We start from the raw sequence: 19761 nt of genomic DNA, 5'->3' as shown, positions 1-19761 counted from the left end.
ACGTATTATATAGGTAAATGTCTCTTCAATCCGAACAAAATTTCGGTAGACTTTCTCACAGCTCTACAGGTTAAAAATCTCCTTTATTGTTTTTCACATATGCATTTCGGGCTAGTTTAATTTTCCTGCCCCTCTTCAGTGCTTAAGATTTCCCACATGTTCTTTCATCTTTTTTACAGTACTGTAAAAAAGATGAAAGAACATGTGGGAAATCTTAAGCACTGAAGAGGGGCAGGAAAATTAAACTAGCCCGAAATGCATATGTGAAAAACAATAAAGGAGATTTTTAACCTGTAGAGCTGTGAGAAAGTCTACAGAAATTTTGTTCGGATTGAAGAGACATTTACCTATATAATACGTAATACAGCTACCATTTGAAATTCAACTGTAATTCTTGCTGATACTCCACAAATGTTGCAACAGAAAATTAAAATTTGCGATTACGGATTAACTCTAAATTTTTGAAAACCAAAGTAATGGTATTCAGGAAGGAAGGTAGACTGGCATCCAGAGAGAGATGGTTTTTTAATAATCAACCTAATTTCCACAACCACCTTATCTCTCTGAGAATTATTCACGAGGTTTTCAATCTGTTCTACAAACCATCTTCGAGTTTTTAAAAATTCATGGAACATTGATATCTGTTCTTTTTGAATAGAACAATTAAGAACATTTAATATACAAAATTCTTTGGAATAATGAACTATTTGAATTTTAAAAAGTTTCTGTACTAAAATAATTACTATTTCATGTTGGTATAATTTACGAGATATTTTTATATAGCCCTACTGTCCCTTAAGGTAACATTCTAGATCTAAATGAGATGATATAAATTCCCCAAATTAACTTTCTAGATAATTCTGAAAATATTGTTTTTATGATTAATATAAATATTTAATAAAACTTTACTGGCTAATCGGTAAAGATAACCTTTTACTTATATCTTATTAATTTAGCTTAGTTTTTACATCAAATTCACAACATTGTCATCATCTTTTTCTTGCACCACAGAATTTTGAACTTCATTTGTAACTTTTTGCATTCCAGAAAGATCAATATCCTCCAAATCAAAAAAGTTTTGCAAAATTTTTAAATTGTCACGGAAAAGTATTGTCGCAAAGAACAATAATTTGGTAATTATAATTAAATGTGTTAGCAAAATACAATGTATATTTTAGTTACTTCCATGTTACTCCGTNTTAAAATGTCACGAAAAAGTATTGTCGCAAAGAACAATAATTTGGTAATTATAATTAAATGTGTTAGCAAAATACAATGTATATTTTAGTTACTTCCATGTTACTCCGTGGGCTCCAGAAGTGTTTGATGAATGTTTTAAATAATAATATTTCTTAACTTCTTGTTTTAGGGGTATCTCAAACCGTGACTTTGTATATATTCATCTTTACTGTAGGAGGAAAAAATTATCCCTTACGAATAACAGAAAGCAGATAGACATGTGAATATCTTTTATACAGAAAATTATAATTATTGTTGGATGAAGGATACTGTATATCTGGATTAGTAAATTCATAAGTAATAAAAAATGGTCATGAACATATCCATGTGAAAGATGTCTAGCATATTGCTAGACTTGAAAGTTTGGTGCCAATTTTCTATAAAAGTCCTAAAAAGATAGTTTTAATTTAATGTTTTAAGAGCATCATTCTATTGAGCACAAAAGTTTACATTAATTCCTGGATTCACCAAATAAAATATTTAAATACTTAAAAATCGCATGAAAGGTTTTTTTGTATTGCAGAATATCACAGCAATAATTTAGCAAAATATGGATATACTGTATTTTTATCTTAGTGAAACTGAAAATTCTGCAAGCTGTGTGTATAATTTTAGGGCATACGTAGAAATTTGGAACAAATTTATACTTCCAATTCTCTTAAACGATTGAAAACATGTTTATCTTAATATAGAACATTAATATGCTAACATTTTTGTGAACTGTTAACTGAGGGCTATGTGCATGGAAAACAATTAGCCCAGGGGTGTCCATAGGGTTGCCACCTCAGAACTTAGTCTCGCCCGGAGACGATGATTTAAGAAACAAAAAAACCCATATGCATACATATACAGTTTTTTTATTTTTATAAATCCCATAAAAAACAATTAAATGTTAATCGTGCGTCATTAAATGTTGATTAAAATCGCGATAAAATTTTTTCGCGCGGGTAAAATTTTTGAATTAAAAAACATCAAATATATATATATAATATCAAATCAAATATCAAATATATGNGGGTCCAACAGACCGTTTGTTATGTAATGCTATTTAACCTGCTCAAGTCTAACTCTAACTATATACTATAACTTATCATTAATCATCAACCAACATGAACACTGATTATCAAACTATCAGCTATGTACGCTATATCATTTCACTCTCAATAGACATCTCTTGACAGAACAGTCACAAGAAAGAGTACATCTACATAGCATGCAGCAGCACTGCGCCTATGCCAGTTATAGACGTTATGTCTTTAAGCCAACGACTACCACACTAGTAATTCGGTACACGGGGGAAGAAATATATGCGATGGTTTGCATATAATTTTGTACATATTCATTTCAACTTGCACAACCCGGAGCCCGGAGATAACTCACTCAATCCCGGAGTCTCCGGGTCAAACCCGGATAGGTGGCAACCCTAGGTGTCCAGCCCGCGGCCTAATAAACATGTAAACAAAACCGACAAATTTTATTTTTTTTATTTATTTCAACGGCATAAACTAAAAAAAAAATTTCACAGAGCCGTAAACCTTTATACATATTTTATTTTGAGTGGAAAGCGAATATTTTCAAATACTTGGAAATGTATGATGATGAAGGAATACTAAATAAAGCTGGAGTTGTGACTCAAAGGATTATAGACTCAAATTCGGGGAAAGGAGAGAAAGACCAAAAGACAAATAGTAGTGAAAGGTTAAATAGACTTTGTTATGCAAATATTGATCCTTACTTTTCTCAACCTTCCTCACTTCCTTGGGGATAAAAAATTTCCCCGCATTTGGGTCTATAATCCTTTGAGTCCCAACTCAAGCTTTATTTAGTATCCCTTCCAGCATTGCAAGATTTGGCTACCCTATTTTTAGTTTGGCGTAAAAAATATCATTTCGTGCATTGGCTACTTTTTATTTATAAAAATATATTAGTTGAATAAAAATGCACTTTAAAATGATGTTTCGTCGTTTTTTATTAATTAGAGACCCAAATAAAACAAATATTTGTTTTTCAAATAAATTTTTGTCTGTCTCCTTTATAATAAATGAATTTATCTTTTATAAGTAAAAATTGAAAGTGTCTGTAGAAGTAATTTTTTAAAATATCCTTTTTCGTGATAAAGTTTTAATACTTATTACTATAATCTAGACATGTTAATCCTTAAATATACTTGTATATGTAAGGATTGGGCCACAAGTATACTGTGGCCCAAAACTCTATGACTTCTTCCAATGTGGCCCAGAGAAATAAAAAAGTTGGACACCCCTGAATTAGCCTATCTTTTTCTCATTACAAAATTTATAATTGTGATAATCAGATGTGAATGTGTAAATAATTTTTAAAAAATTGCACATAACCATTTTGGCTTCAAAATGTTATTTCCTCAGAGGAACTTAAATCTCTGTGCATTGAATGTAAGTGCTGAGTAGTAAGTCCCATAAAGAAAACAAATACATCAAAAATATGATGGTAACAAAACTACAGAAATCATTGACACACTAGAACACTCCCATTTCTACAAAATACTTCTATAAACAGAGTACACACTTAATATCAAGTGAAAGAAATATTTTGCAAGGTCTCAAAAATTTTCAAACTGAATGTGTATGAGAAATAAATCCATTTAAGCCAAGTCTTTGGGAAATACACATTCAAATATGGTGGTACTAACCATTGTTGTAATCATTTCCTTTATGCTAAACTTGTACATTTGAATATTTCTGATCTTACACGTGTTAAATGATTAATAATTGACATATTAAACTCAATTAGGTGGGGTTTTCTGTAAAAAAATGAGTGGAATTTCTGCAGAATGGTAGCTGCCAGGTTACTGCATGGTGCATTGTTTTTCGGTAGACAGAAGATGGAAGAATTTGTTTCAAGTTGGTCTGTTTCCTTGGACTCGCATTAGCATGCAGTAGTAGTAATATTCTTGTGACTGTAATTCTTAAGAAATGTTTGTGAATGATGCTTAAGAATACATAGGTAGAAAAATACCTTTTTAGACATGAAACCGATATTGTAAAAAGAACTAATTTTATTAACAGTTTACTTGTTTAATAATAAAGTCAAAACAAGATAATATTCCAAATTATCCTTCAAAACTTTATTAAATAAATTAATATATTGCAAATCATAATTTAAGCATTATACATCAAAAAATATGTCACACTGTATAAATAACTCATATGAAATATTTTTACTGCATCTCATTAAACTTTCCATAATTCTATATTGACTTTGTTATTACATTGAATTTTTGCTCCCAGAGCAGTGAGAAGACAGAAATCTCCATACGACAAGTTTTTGAAATCCACAAAAATATTGCAAAACAGGAAAGCTATTTTAAAAAAATGGATTGGAAAACTTATCGTTAGGAGATTTTACATTATAAATACTATTATATATAACAACCGATTTTAAGACAGTTTCATTTATGGTGATTCTGGAAGACGACTGTCACGACTCTTGTTGAATTTTGTTATAAAATTTGCTTTAAATTTATCTACATATATATTGACTATACAATTTTTAATTTAAAAATTTACACGATAAATAATTATATCTTAATATACAACAATTTGTTTTTAATTATGTTTCAAATGACATATATTTTCAAAATATAAGTATTTGAAAGCTCATTTTATACTCTCTAAACTATTCACGTAAAAAAATCTATTAAAGCTCATATCTTTACTTATTTAGTAAATTTGTACATTTTCTAAAATCACAGAATTTGTTTTTGTTTACTGGAAACAAGGCACTTTAAATTGCATTCCTCAACCAAATTTATGATAATGGCACTGAGTATTCGATGCATCACTCCAAGATAGTGGCTTTTTGCATAGCTTGAACCCATCTGAAAGAAAAAAAAAATTCCATTAAAATTTTTTGAAAAATTAAAAAATTATTTTTAACTAAAATATTAAATGTTTGACTTTTCTGGATCTGAAAAAAGCATTTAACAAAGTACCATATGAGCTGATATGGAGAGCACACAATGTACCTGAAGCCTATGTGAAATGGACTCAAGCTTTTATACCATAACATCACCAGTGTGGTGAGTTGCCCGGCTGGAATTTCACTGCCTTTTCCAATAACTGTGGGAATGCATCAGGGATTGGCATTTGTAAAGTAGTGACCTCTTAGCAGAGGGGGAACAAAAGAGGCGCGACCTTGTCAATTGGACCCACGTGCGGTTGGGTAATACCACTTGNCAAAATATAAGTATTTGAAAGCTCATTTTATACTCTCTAAACTATTCACGTAAAAAAATCTATTAAAGCTCATATCTTTACTTATTTAGTAAATTTGTACATTTTCTAAAATCACAGAATTTGTTTTTGTTTACTGGAAACAAGGCACTTTAGATTGCATTCCTCAACCAAATTTATGATAATGGCACTGAGTATTCGATGCATCACTCCAAGATAGTGGCTTTTTGCATAGCTTGAACCCATCTGAAAGAAAAAAAAAATTCCATTAAAATTTTTTGAAAAATTAAAAAATTATTTTTAACTAAAATATTAAATGTTTGACTTTTCTGGATCTGAAAAAAGCATTTAACAAAGTACCATATGAGCTGATATGGAGAGCACACAATGTACCTGAAGCCTATGTGAAATGGACTCAAGCTTTTATACCATAACATCACCAGTGTGGTGAGTTGCCCGGCTGGAATTTCACTGCCTTTTCCAATAACTGTGGGAATGCATCAGGGATTGGCATTTGTAAAGTAGTGACCTCTTAGCAGAGGGGGAACAAAAGAGGCGCGACCTTGTCAATTGGACCCACGTGCGGTTGGGTAATACCACTTGTAAAGTATTGACTTGTAAACAAGGGTAAGCAAAGGAAGCGCCGGCTTTGTTAATTGGACCCACCTGCAGTCAGACGGTAATACAATTGCCATATCATAAACAAACGAACGTAAACAAGTGGCGGACGTTTGTGTGAGCTTCACTCTCGTCGGATGACGGCGGACCTGAGTGTAAGCTGTTCGGGCATAAAAAAGGGTTGTGATTGGTCGGAAGTTCCCGTTCCAAAATCCCTTAAATTGCGGGCTGAACGAGAGGGAAAGAGAGAAGGGCAAGAGACTGATACACGGTTGTCTCAGGCACTTGGGAAGCCCGCTGAGCGTAAAGAGAGAGTGTTCTCCTCTGTTAATCTTATCAGGGACGGGTTAGTGCTGAGACCGGACCGACCGTGCAGTTGAGCCGACTCCAAAAGCTGACTGAGGTCTCCCCCAAGAGTATTAGTTTCCAGACGCCAATCTGGCACGTGAATTCATCACCCATGATCTTCCTGTACATATACTATGTTTATAACTTGTACAATTGTAAATAAACTATATATATATTCAATTTGAGTGTGGAGGTGTACTTTCCGACGAACCTGATTCACCGCATTGAGTTGTGATACACAAGAAACCAACCCAACGAGGCGGAGTTGGGAAGGAACATTTTCAATAAGATCTTCACTGGCGCAGTCTTCGGCAGGATAGTCTTGCAACTCTTCAGGAGATTCTCGCAAGAAGACAGGGAAGTACTGAGCCCACATTCAAGGACTTAAGAAGAAAGAAAACAGCGCAGGACACTTACAAAAGGAAGAGCAGCCGGAAATCGAGGCGGAACGCAGCTATTGGTAAGTTGTTCTTAATTATTCGTATTCAGAATGCCGGGACGCGGAAGGACTCAAGGGTCAAAAAAGGGAATGTCGTGTTCCAAGGATCTGGGAGGTCGGACTGGTTTTAGTCAATCCCAGGAAATGGATACGGAGTCGGAAAGGGAAATCTTAGAGGTCGAGGTCATGGATAACCAGAATAAAATAGAGGGACAGATAGAGTCAGACAATGTAGAGAAATTACGCCTACGAATTAGGCTAGCTGAAATAGAATCTAAAAACAAGGAAATGGACGTTAGAAAAAGTGAAATTGAGATGGAAATTAGAAAAAGCGAAATAGAATTAGAAAGAGATTGGTTACGAAATGACTCCAGGGCTAGTAATAACTCTGAGCTAGGGGGTAACTTGGATAGTCTAGCTAGGAAAATCAGATGGGCTTTACCCAAAATGCCGGACAAGGAGGCGGAAGTACCTTCATGGTTCCGTGCTGTGGAAGTTGTATTACAAACATACGACGTACCGGAAGAGCTTCAGGGACAATTAGTTTTAACGGTATTATCTGAGAAATGCAAAACAGCTTTAAGTAGACTCACGGCAAATGAAATCAGAGACTACGAAACTTTAAAACAATTCGTGCTGGACGAATTAAAGTTGTCTGCTGCAGAGTACCTTAAGGAGTTCACTTCCTCCGAAAAGGGAAGTAGGGAAACATGGCCCCAATTCGCGGCTAGGATGGAAGACCTTTATCGGTACTATTTGAATAGTAGAGGCGTAGATTCCTTCGAAAGATTGACGAAGCTAGTTGTTTCTGATCATCTTAAGACTAAGCTAGATGCCGACACTAGGTCTTATGTTTTGTTGCAAGAGGGTAAGGGTTGGTTCCCGCCGGATGAGATAGCCAGATACGCTGAGAAGCACGTGGAGGCTGTAGGAAAGGGAGAATTTAGATGTAAATCTGAGAGAGGTAAAAAAGTACCGTACCGCGACCGGTATACGGAAGCGAGAACCACCGAGAAACCGGTAGAGGCGACTGCGAACAATAGGGAAGAGAGGGAGTCTAAAATCAAATGCTTCACATGCGGCTTAGTGGGACATTTTAGCAGAAATTGCCCTCGGAGGCGTATTAAGGAAGAAAGGTCGAAACCCAAGGCAACGCGAGCAGTTAAAGTAGACGAAACTGTAAGACCCAGCGACCAGCTAATCGCCAGAGTGAATATTGATGAGGACGCAATCAATGAGAACATACCTGCTAGCGCTAGCAAAAACGTTGAGCTTGCTTGTCAGGATCGTCAGTTTTCTGCGATAGTGGATACCGGAGCAGAAATAACGGTAATCAGGAAGGCTCTGATACCCGATCACATGTCTCGTGCTGCGGGAAAGATAAGGCTGATCGGTGCGTTCGGACAACAGGTAACTGCGGCCTTGGTTACCATTCCTGTCAGCTTGAAAAGACGGTCGGACAGAAAAGAAGCAGATTATACCCCAGTTCTAATAACTTGCGCCCTAACTGATGAGCTTAGCGGTACCACGGATGCATTAATTTCCGCAGCCGATTATTGCTCTTTGGAGGAGGCTAAGCGGGCTGAGACGNCGGTATTATCTGAGAAATGCAAAACAGCTTTAAGTAGAGTCACGGCAAATGAAATCAGAGACTACGAAACTTTAAAACAATTCATGCTGGACGAATTAAAGTTGTCTGCTGCAGAGTACCTTAAGGAGTTCACTTCCTCCGAAAAGGGAAGTAGGGAAACATGGCCCCAATTCGCGGCTAGGATGGAAGACCTTTATCGGTACTATTTGAATAGTAGAGGCGTAGATTCCTTCGAAAGATTGACGAAGCTAGTTGTTTCTGATCATCTTAAGACTAAGCTAGATGCCGACACTAGGTCTTATGTTTTGTTGCAAGAGGGTAAGGGTTGGTTCCCGCCGGATGAGATAGCCAGATACGCTGAGAAGCACGTGGAGGCTGTAGGAAAGGGAGAATTTAGATGTAAATCTGAGAGAGGTAAAAAAGTACCGTACCGCGACCGGTATACGGAAGCGAGAACCACCGAAAAACCGGTAGAGGCGACCGCGAACAATAGAGAAGAGAGGGAGTCTAAAATCAAATGCTTCACATGCGGCTTAGTGGGACATTTTAGCAGAAATTGCCCTCGGAGGCGTATTAAGGAAGAAAGGTCGAAACCCAAGGCAACGCGAGCAGTTAAAGTAGACGAAACTGTAAGACCCAGCGACCAGCTAATCGCCAGAGTGAATATTGATGAGGACGCAATCAATGAGAACATACCTGCTAGCGCTAGCAAAAACGTTGAGCTTGCTTGTCAGGATCGTCAGTTTTCTGCGATAGTGGATACCGGAGCAGAAATAACGGTAATCAGGAAGGCTCTGATACCCGATCACATGTCTCGTGCTGCGGGAAAGATAAGACTGATCGGTGCGTTCGGACAACAGGTAACTGCGGCCTTGGTTACCATTCCTGTCAGCTTGAAAAGACGGTCGGACAGAAAAGAAGCAGATTATACCCCAGTTCTAATAACTTGCGCCCTAACTGATGAGCTTAGCGGTACCACGGATGCATTAATTTCCGCAGCCGATTATTGCTCTTTGGAGGAGGCTAAGCGGGCTGAGACGAATGAACGGTTACAATCAGTCGTGAATGAGATTATTATAGAGCGCGATGCAAGCCCGATGGCTGACGGTGAGGACAGTATCGAGAGTTCAGACGTAAGCGACGAAAGCAAACGATCACTCCATGAGGCGCAGGTTAGGTTAGGTTAGCTAAATCCCAACTATCCTTGAGGGATGAGACCCTCAAGGATAGTTGGGATTTAGCTAAACAAGGGAAGAACGGGTACACCATAGAGGGGGGTCTTTTATATCATGTGGATCAGTGGTATGGCAGGAGAATAAAGCAGGTAGTTATACCACTGGAACATAGGGGGCAGGTACTAAAGTTGGCCCATCAGTCCCCTTGGGGAGGACATTTAGGAAGTCGCAAGACCACTAGCAGAATCAGAGAAGCATTCTTCTGGCCGAGTTTGGCGACGGATGTGAAGAGATATTGCCAAGCTTGCCATAGATGCCAGGTACGCGCTCCCTATCGGAAGATTGATCGTACGCCGATTAGTCCCCTCACTAGGCCGGATAGAGCGTTTCAGGTGGTGAATCTGGACGTAATTGGTCNACCCGAGTGTAAGCTGTTCGGGCAAAGAAAAGGGATTGTGATTGGTCGGAAGTCCCCGTCCAAAAACCCTTAAATTGCGGGCCGAACGAGAGGAAAAGAGAGAAGGGCAAGAGACTGGTACACGGTAGACTCAGGCACTTGGGAAGCCCGCTGAGCGTAAAGAGAGAGTATTCTCCTCTGTTAATCTTCTCAGGGACGGGTTAGTGCTGAGACCAGACCGACCGTGCAGTTGAGCCGACTCCGAAAGCTGACTGAGGTCTCTCCCAAGAGTATTAGTTTCCAGACGCCAATCTGGCACGTGAATTCACCACGCATGATCTTCCTATACATATGCTACGTTTATAACTTGTACAACTGTAAATAAACTATATATATATTCAATTTGAGTGTGGAGGTGTACTTTCCGACGAACCTGATTCACTACATCGAGTCGTGATATACAAGAAACCAACTCAACGAGGCGGAGTTGGGAAGGAACATTTTTCAATAAGATCTTCACTGTTTGTAATAGGATAATGCTATTCCTCACAGGGCATGGGTGGCACAATGGTTCAAGAACACTTGACAGATTTTCAGCTACTCCTTTGACTGCCTTGGTCACTGGACTTGAACCCCATCGAGTATTTATGGGACACTGTGCAAATGTTACTCAATGTCTTGCAGAACTATCCAACAAATGCAACTGAATTATGGAGAATCTGACACATTGAATGTGTCAGAATTGAAATACCTGTGCAACAACTCAGACACCTTGTAGAGTCTAAACCACATCTTGTAGCCAATGTTATTCAGGCTCAGGGAGGAGCTACACATTATTACTCTAATTTTTTGGCACTTCAGTTTATATGTTAAATAATACATATCATATTGAATAAAAAAACCTTAGTAATCATAATTGTAAACTCAACAGTTTCTGACATATTAACAATTTTGTACATTAGTATTATGACTTATTGGATTTTTACATCTTGCATGAGATGTGAAAAAAGGATCATTTGAGCTGTAAAAGACAAGTTTGAGGGTGAAGTGCAAAGATATACTATAAGAATTATTAATATGTTAATAATTCATTGTACACAGTAAAACTTATAATAATGCATAATTCAATACAATTTAAATTATTTTAAAAAATTTGCTTGAAATAAGCTCTTTATAACAAAAGTTTGTTGGTTCTTTACAATCTATTTTATATTAATGCATGCTTAATTTACCTCATGTACTTCTCTGGCATTGTCATGGATGGAAACAATGTGAGTAATTTCATTGGCTCGGAGTTGTTCTTCATCTTTAGCATCTCTAAAATTTCCAACATAAAGGCCAGGTAGGACCTAAATCATATTAATATAATTGTTCAGAACTGTTCAAATATATACAAATAAATTATTTTGTACTAGTAATATTTTATTAAGACAACCAATTTTTTTGTGTTTAGTGTTGTCAACTTGTTAATAGCTATTCAAAACACTAAACATGGAGGAAAATTTACACATATAACAGAATATATTCTATGATCCTGAAAATTGGATCAGTTGACCTGTTGTAATTCAATCTGTAATTCATTGTAATTCATTTAAAATTACATTATCATCATTTATTACATATTGTAACCACCTTTTTAATTTGTGACTGTACTGTAATTTAAAGTTAGAAATTTCATATGTTTATTGCTTATCATTATTTAATTATAAAAATTAAAATAAAAACTTAACTCATAAATTATAATATACAAAAATTATTGAATTATAAATATAAGAAATATTTACACCATTAATTAACAATAAACCAATACTTTAATTGCAAATGTTTTCAAGGAAAAATTGGAACTGAGCAAATAGTAACTGATATGAAAGAACGAAAATTTAAAAATTAAATCAAACATATTTAAAATATAACTTAGATTATGATAAGTTACATTTTAAATACATTTGATTTAATTTTTAAATTTTTGTATCAGTTATATTTTACATGTTCCAATTTTTCTGTTGTTTGATGCCTGTTGATGTGGCCCATAATCAGGTTAAAAATATTTGTGTTTAAAATATTTGTGTTTAAAATATTTGTTCATTATTATGATGTGAGTTTTTCTTAGTTTATATTTATTATTATTCCTGTTCTTCATCAACTACTGAAACTCAGCATTTAATAATTTATAATTAAACATTCTTGTTATGAATTCTTAATTAAAAGAAAAGAATTTAAGTACAGGTTTTCATTTTTAAACATTTTTGAATTAATTAAAGTTTCATTTTAATTATACATTTAGAAAAGTTAAAAGTAGGAAAAGTTTATAATTCTATAAACTATATTATACAATCTCTCATTTATTAAGTATATAATAGCAGTAAATCTGAAAAAGCAATACAAAAGTAAAAATAATAATAAGAAACATCCTAAAAATCTCCTTAAGAACAAGGGAGGTAATACCTGTATATATAATAATTATATAAATACAATGGGTCATCAGTTAACGGACATAATCCATTCCAAGACCATATATGCTACCTGAACTATTTGTTAACCGATTATCAATTTACTACATAGTCTTGCATAAAAAAACTAGCACATGTAAACTGGAACTACTATATACTAAACACAAAAATTCACACCTAAATGCTAATTCCAGCAGTAATTGAACAAAAATTTTAATGTTCAAGCATTATTGACAGTTATAAGTTTTCAAATGATAGAACTGTTTTTGTGTGTTTCATACATTCCTGAGGAGGGCCTCTAAAAGACAGCGGAAAATGTTAGAACATTAAAATTTTTGTTCAATTACTGCTGGAATTAGCATTTAGGTGTGAATTTTTGTGTATAGTCTTGCATTTTTATCAGTCATGTTTTTTTTTTTTTTTCATTTGTAGGTATTAAAAAATCAATATCAATTGCTATACTCTCTTCTTCAAGATTTTTCAGAAGTAATTAACAGCATTGTTGTTGTAGAGATCCCCAAGCCTATTATTCTGAATCTGGTCTAGATGCCATTCTAAGACCGTTATTTCCTTTCAAAAGATCTTTAATAGCAGAAGTCGACATTGGTTGTCTCTCATCTTCCTCTTTTTCAGAAGAAAACACATCTTCTGCCCATTCTCTACCTTTGCTATTATACTCTCACCTTTCAAAAATAAAAACCAATGCAAAACTTAATGAGTGCCCGCCTGATAGTCTTGTGAATACTATAAAAAAAATTCTTTCTGTCAGAAAAATAAAAGGCTGGAATTACAAGGGAGAGTTTCAAAGTTCGGAGGAATACTATCCGATCAGTATATACCGGGTTGAGCGTTGATGTCAATGATATTCATTATTCATTATTTTATGTTGCTTCTTCTTGTATTTGTTGTGTGAGGTGAACACCTCACACAACAAATTGTCCAAACATAAAAACTGTTGTCTAAACTGTAACAGACACCCACTGTACTTAAATAGTAGAAAATGCATTTTAGTGTTTTTGGTAAATTTTGTCTTTTAAAATATTTTAAATAGATTTTGTCTTTTTTTATATTGGGACAAATATAATTCAAAATTTAAAAGTTTTATCCAATTGTTTAGGTTCTATCAAGAGAATGATAGCTATGGCTGAATTTTTGAACCTGAATTCCTATATGATTTACCTTAATGTTTTCTAAGTGAATATATGTACAGTACAATAGATAACCAAAATTATTTTTAATTAATGCTCATATTAGTAAAAAAATCATGTTTTATAACTTTTTTAAAAATTAATTTATTAATTTCCATCTTTAATTCTACAAGTTTAATCAGTATTACTAATTTCACACTGATATCTTTAAATGCAAAATATTTTTAATTACACTTTAACTTAAAATATACTGCATTTAAAGGCATCAGTGTAAAATTAGTATTATTATTGTACTGTAGTTTTTTCAAACCAGTTTAATCAGTTTTATTCAGTAAGACTAATCATTCTGTAATAAGAACAATAAAACTTTGAAAATTTAATTTGCACAATTAGCTAAGCAAAATATAAAAATATTTTCATCCATTTTTAAAAACAGACTATTTTAAGCAAATTATTCACTCATATGAACTTATANAAGTTTAATTATTACTTTTCTTGTGTTGATGTATATATTAGTGGGAAAATGGAGAAACAGAAAAAAACAACTAAAAAATAATTCGACTTCGATTACACATGGAAAGACTTCCTCTTTGTCTGGTGGTAAGATAATATTTGAACATTTATTATATCTTATAATGTCATAAATGTAATACGAAACAAAGTGAGTTTATGATACAGTTCGACTAATAAATATATTTGCTGGTTAAATTATAAATTTTCGTCTAAAAACAAGCGTTGTCTATTAACAATTTTTATTTAATATAATTAGTTGTGTGCAACTATCTTGCTTCATGCCTGAGTACCATGCCTGATTGTCACACTAGCTACTTATCTGCTTTATTTATATTATTAACAATTTTTATTTAATTGAATTAGTTGTGTGCAACTATCTTGCTTCATGCCTGAGTACCATGCCTGATTGTCACACTAGCTACTTATCTGCTTAGTCTGCCTCATGATTTTATCAAGTATCTAATCAATTTTGTCTGAAATTATTTTACTTTAAGAAAAAAAAAATGGAACCTATACTAATCAATATTTTAGTTTTACTATATTTTTATAGTATCTCATTAACAGCAAAAATTAAATATAGGTTTAAAAAATTCATTTATTGATAATTTAGGTAGTCATACAATTTAATCAATATTTTTATTACTTCTTTTAATTGAAACTTTTTATTTAGAAACTTGAGCATATTTAATTTCTATCATTTATTTTCATCACATATTTAGTTTATAATATAAAATGTTAATTTCTTCTTATACTTATATCTTATTCATCAGATTGTTTAAATTTTTCAGTTTTGAAAAATTTAAACAATCTTTAGGACCAGTTATACAAGAACATTAATTTATAAAGAGGTTGCAAATATAATAATCCTCATGCAAAAAGTAATAATTTGATATGAATAATTTTTTTTAATACTTTGAATGATTTAAGAAGTATTAAAATTATGCATTGACAAAAAAATTATGCACTAAGGAGGCATTGGAATTAAATTAAACTTTATTGCAAATGCAACAGTGAGAATAATAAATGATTACAGTATCATAGCAAAAGAAAATTTCTTGTGAAACAACAGTAGAATTTAAAGGAACCTTTCATACCTCATAGGCCTATTTCTGGATACATGCAGCAGTATAGTCCAACATAGAAGACATACAGGCATCTTATACTAGCCTACAAGAGGTTTGCTCATAGATGTTGCAACAGCTATTCCAGATCCTTCACACTCATAGATGGCTGTAGCTAGCATTTCATCTGATTCGCAAATGCTCAATGGGCAAGCCAAGGGAGTATGGAGAGTAACAACATGACAGATATTCCTGAAAATACCCTAACTGTGTGAGGCTAAGGATATCTTGATGAAAAATGGTTGTTTGCAACTCTGTCATGAAAGGCAGCACATAAGAATACAAATTTTCCTGATTGTACTCCTTACATCACATCATTACTAAGGTGACCAATTGTCATGAGTTGGCTCTTCAAACCATCTCACCAGCATTAGGGGCAGTGTGCCATTCAAAGTAAAGATAGAATTGAAGCACTGAACAATGGTCCTTCACACTCCAACATTGTCATCCATTCCCAAACAGAACTAGGATTTGTCACTAAAGATGATACACTGTCAGTCCATGGCAGTCAATGCTTCTCTGTTGTTTGCACCACTGCAAACAAAGCTAACAATGTTTAGCTGCTAATGCTAGGATATGTAGCAGTTGTTGTGCATGCAAACTTGCACTTCTTAGTTGCCTGCAAGTGTTATAAGAAGAGATAGGATTCTGTAGCAAAGCTTTCACTTGTCTCTGGATAGTGAACAAAGATGCTGTTACAGTTGTTTATGCTTGTATGCATGTCTCAAAATCATACAATCATCTCTCCTGTTGGTCTGTCTGCAGTATCTAGAGCCTGCTTGATGTGTATGTGTGTTGTAATGTTTTATGTGTGCATTGTATAGGCATGCCTGTTCAAAGAACACCAGGCTTGTCTGTACAATGCACACAAATGCACAGCTTTTTATTGGATTCATCATGGAGAATTTTAAGGCATTACCTGACATGTAATCTGACCATAATTGTAATGATTTTCTTATCAGTCTAAAATATAGTAATATATTGGGTTTTCAGTAATCAGACAGTTCTATATGGGTACATAACTTTATCTGTCAATGAGTGTACTTTATCTTTAAGCTTTCATTCTTATTGAATTGGTAAATTTTCATAAGTTTATATTATTATTACTTTTATGAAATTTATTTATATGTCTAATATATAAAATATTTATAACATTTATCAGCTATAAATATTCTATTCTTGAAAAGTTATCTTTTTAATTTAATAGATATAAATAATTTATTGAAATGAATGGTTGTTATTTCTACTATGGTACTATTTTTAATTAGGAAAAACAAGCATGACAATCACAACTGCTATTATTTGCTTCTTAATTTAAAATGCTGAGCTTTGTACTGTACATAAATAAACACAACTAAGAACAAGAGTGTTATTAATATTTGGCAGTTATATGTCTCTGATATCTCTTGTTTAAAGCTTCTAAAATTAGGAAATTCAGTAAAACCAGTTTTGTAGTCTGAATCATTTGTCCTTTTGTTTTACATATCATTTTTATTCTAATTAAACTTGTCTTAGATATGTGGACTACAAAAGAGACTATTGATTCTTTTAACTTTAAATGTTTTAAATAAAATGAATCAGAAAAATTTACTATAGAAATAACTGGTTTATGGTAAATAAGCATTTATGAAGGATGTCACTGTTTGATCCTTCAATGCTGTTTTTATTTTCATTATAAAAGTCATTTTTTTACATAACTTTTGTGGAACATTAAAAGTTCAAATATAAGAAATTTCCAATTTTACTAATTTTTTATCATTTGAGTATTCAATGAAAATTTTTAATAAATAAATTTCAAAATAAATATATGAGCATTTACTTATGCTCATATATTTATTTTGGCATTAAGTGCAATATTGTTGAGTTAGATATTTTATAAATTTTAATTCCAGCTTCTAAATATATTGTAAATATTTCAACGTTAAAGCATATATCTATGATATAGCTTTGAAGTTTCATAATATATTAAAAAAATAGAAAAATAAAATTTTAAGTTTTAAATGCATTTAATTGGATAAACTGAATAATTTCAAATGAAAATAACTTAAATATTATTTTAATTATATATGTAAATTAGAATTTATTCAATTAGAATTCTGGCTTTACAAAACCTCATAACAGTTATGTAGCTAAGACTGGCATGAGAATAGACAACTGTAGGATCACAAATATTAATTATACATAACTGTTCTTAATTAATACTAAAGTAAGCTTTTTAATGGAAATAGTTAAAATAATTGTTATCTATAGCTATGGTATATGCTGTAAATAATTATTAATAATAGCATGAATCTCAACTCTGTATAATGATAAATGAGACAGAAGAGTTTTTTCTCTGAAAGTCAAAAGGAAATTTTATTTCTTAAACATTTGCAAAATATTTAACTTTACATTACACTATCGAAACTACACATATCTAAAATGTTACACCATTGAAAAAGGTAATGAATATAAAATTAGCAATAATGAAAATGGTTGAAAATAACATGCATGTGTCTTTTACATCATTTATTTTCAAATTTAATATTAAATAAATGTATATATTATACTGTAGAATCTTANTATATATAAAGCTTTATAAGATATTCGAATTTTAGTTTTATTTTCTCTCTACTAAATAAAGTTTTGCCAACGCCCTGTCTATTGTTGAATTCTTTTTATTGTTGACTTCTCAGAACATGGATACGTTTGATGCATTCCTATTTTAGTGTTGAAGTTGTTGAAATAAATTCTAACAGGAAAACATTTATGACCTATTTAATAGTAGTCTTGCACATCGATATTTGTCTCTGGAGAAATGTTTTCCTCTCAGATCATAAACTGTAAAAAAGAAATAAATGATTATTCAGCTTTGTTTATAAGTGAATAGGCGCTTGCTAATCCTGTCACGAAGATCATTAAGTATGAATCTTTTTTAGTAAATTATGATTAAACTATATTTTTATAACTTAACGTTTATCTTCTAAATCTGGTCTGGATTTGCAATATGTGAATTACATTTGGAAGATAAAAATATGATTTTACTTTCAATTTCTTGAAATTTTTATTTCGTTTTAAATGAAGATCAATTTTAAAGTGAGCTCAGGATATTTTAGTTTGATAAAATTTTAAAATTTATGATTTTTCCTGTAATCACTTTTATGGATGATCTTTTCAGACAATGACGTTAATGAGCTATGATTAACTTTTTTTTTGTTTTTCGAACTGATTAAATTATTGATTTTTATATAACTTACTCATTTATTTTCACTCTTAGGTATACTCGGTTTAAACAAATAGCAAGTTGTAAAAACATAATTCATTGTTTTTAATTTACAGGGCTAAATAAATGCAAACTTTTCACATTTACTATAAACTTTCATTTTAGAAACAGTGACAAATTAGTTAATACAGCTAGAGGCGCCAATTAATTTTAGACCTCTAGAACATTCTGTATGCAATTATTTCTAATGGATCCCTTAAGTTAATGGACTTCAAGCTTAATTTGCTTATTGGATAATCTGCTACTGTTCAGGAATTTACATAAAATAGGCTTTATATATAGGCTATATACATAGTCATACAAAACAATTTTCTGACTTAAATTATTGCTTTTATAATAGAACAAATTATCATAATAAGTGCAAGTTTTATATAAATTTTTAAAAAAAGTAAAAAAAAATACCTTGTTCATTCCATTTCCCATGGCGATGTTTATTTTTCAAGTTAACCAAATAGTAGAAAAAGACTTAGTTTAAAATCATGATTCACCAGTTTTTTTAAATAATTAATTAATCGAATACTAGAATTTCATATTTATTGCTAATTCGTTGATATAAGTCTTTTATATAAATATTTCACTGTAAAAAATATGTACAACTGATTCTAAAATGGATACTTTAAAACAGAAATGTCGACTTTCCAACAATATTTATAAGAATGCAGAAATTCACATCACTTGTGAAATGTGATTAATTAACTTCAAGTTTCATTGGACATTTTACATTTGAAATTCACATTTAAAAACAAAAAAAAAAACAAAAGAAAGAAATCTACAAATTATATTTCTTTCGGCCTAAAATACATTCATCACAAGAAAATAATATATATAAAAATTGAAAACCTATTGATACTTAGCAAATTAGTATTTGTAATATCCATTAATTATAAATCAGTATCGGTGACGTCACAAATCAAATCCAATGAGGCATGATCATCGTTACGTAAAAACTTTTTAAAATTACGCGTCGATGTTTATATACACAAAATACGGAAGTAAATTATAACACAACATCGCCGATCCTTATATCACATTATATAATCTAACATTAAACTGTATACTGGATGTTCCCTTCCCTGCTAAAACATTCGATTCTTATTGACCAGATACGGGTATTCGCTTTTCGGATTACTCGTGGGCCTGTCACGTGACTAATCATGTGACCTCGATTGAAGGCGACTAAAATTTTGAATTTTTTTTCACTTGTATATATATATATATATATATTTGTAAACGTAAGCAGAATATTTTC

At 32.5% G+C, this 19761-nt stretch overlaps 1 protein-coding gene across 1 annotated transcript; it reads left to right on the top strand.

The window, feature by feature from the left end:
• Window positions 1-6027: 6027 nt before the first annotated feature.
• LOC111633685 lies at window positions 6028-9633 on the top strand. Its single transcript, XM_023378297.1, has one exon. The coding sequence runs from the start codon at window positions 6907-6909 to the stop codon at window positions 9631-9633; it is 2727 nt and encodes a 908-aa protein (XP_023234065.1). The 5' UTR covers window positions 6028-6906.
• The last annotated feature ends 10128 nt before the right edge of the window (window positions 9634-19761 follow it).

The sequence above is a fragment of the Centruroides sculpturatus genome, unplaced genomic scaffold, assembly GCF_000671375.1.
Source record: "Centruroides sculpturatus isolate CEXI.00-Female unplaced genomic scaffold, Cexi_2.0 scaffold871, whole genome shotgun sequence".
NCBI lineage: Eukaryota > Metazoa > Arthropoda > Arachnida > Scorpiones > Buthidae > Centruroides > Centruroides sculpturatus.
Note: the sequence above shows the minus strand (reverse complement) of the source record. Positions and strands in the feature narration are given on the sequence as shown.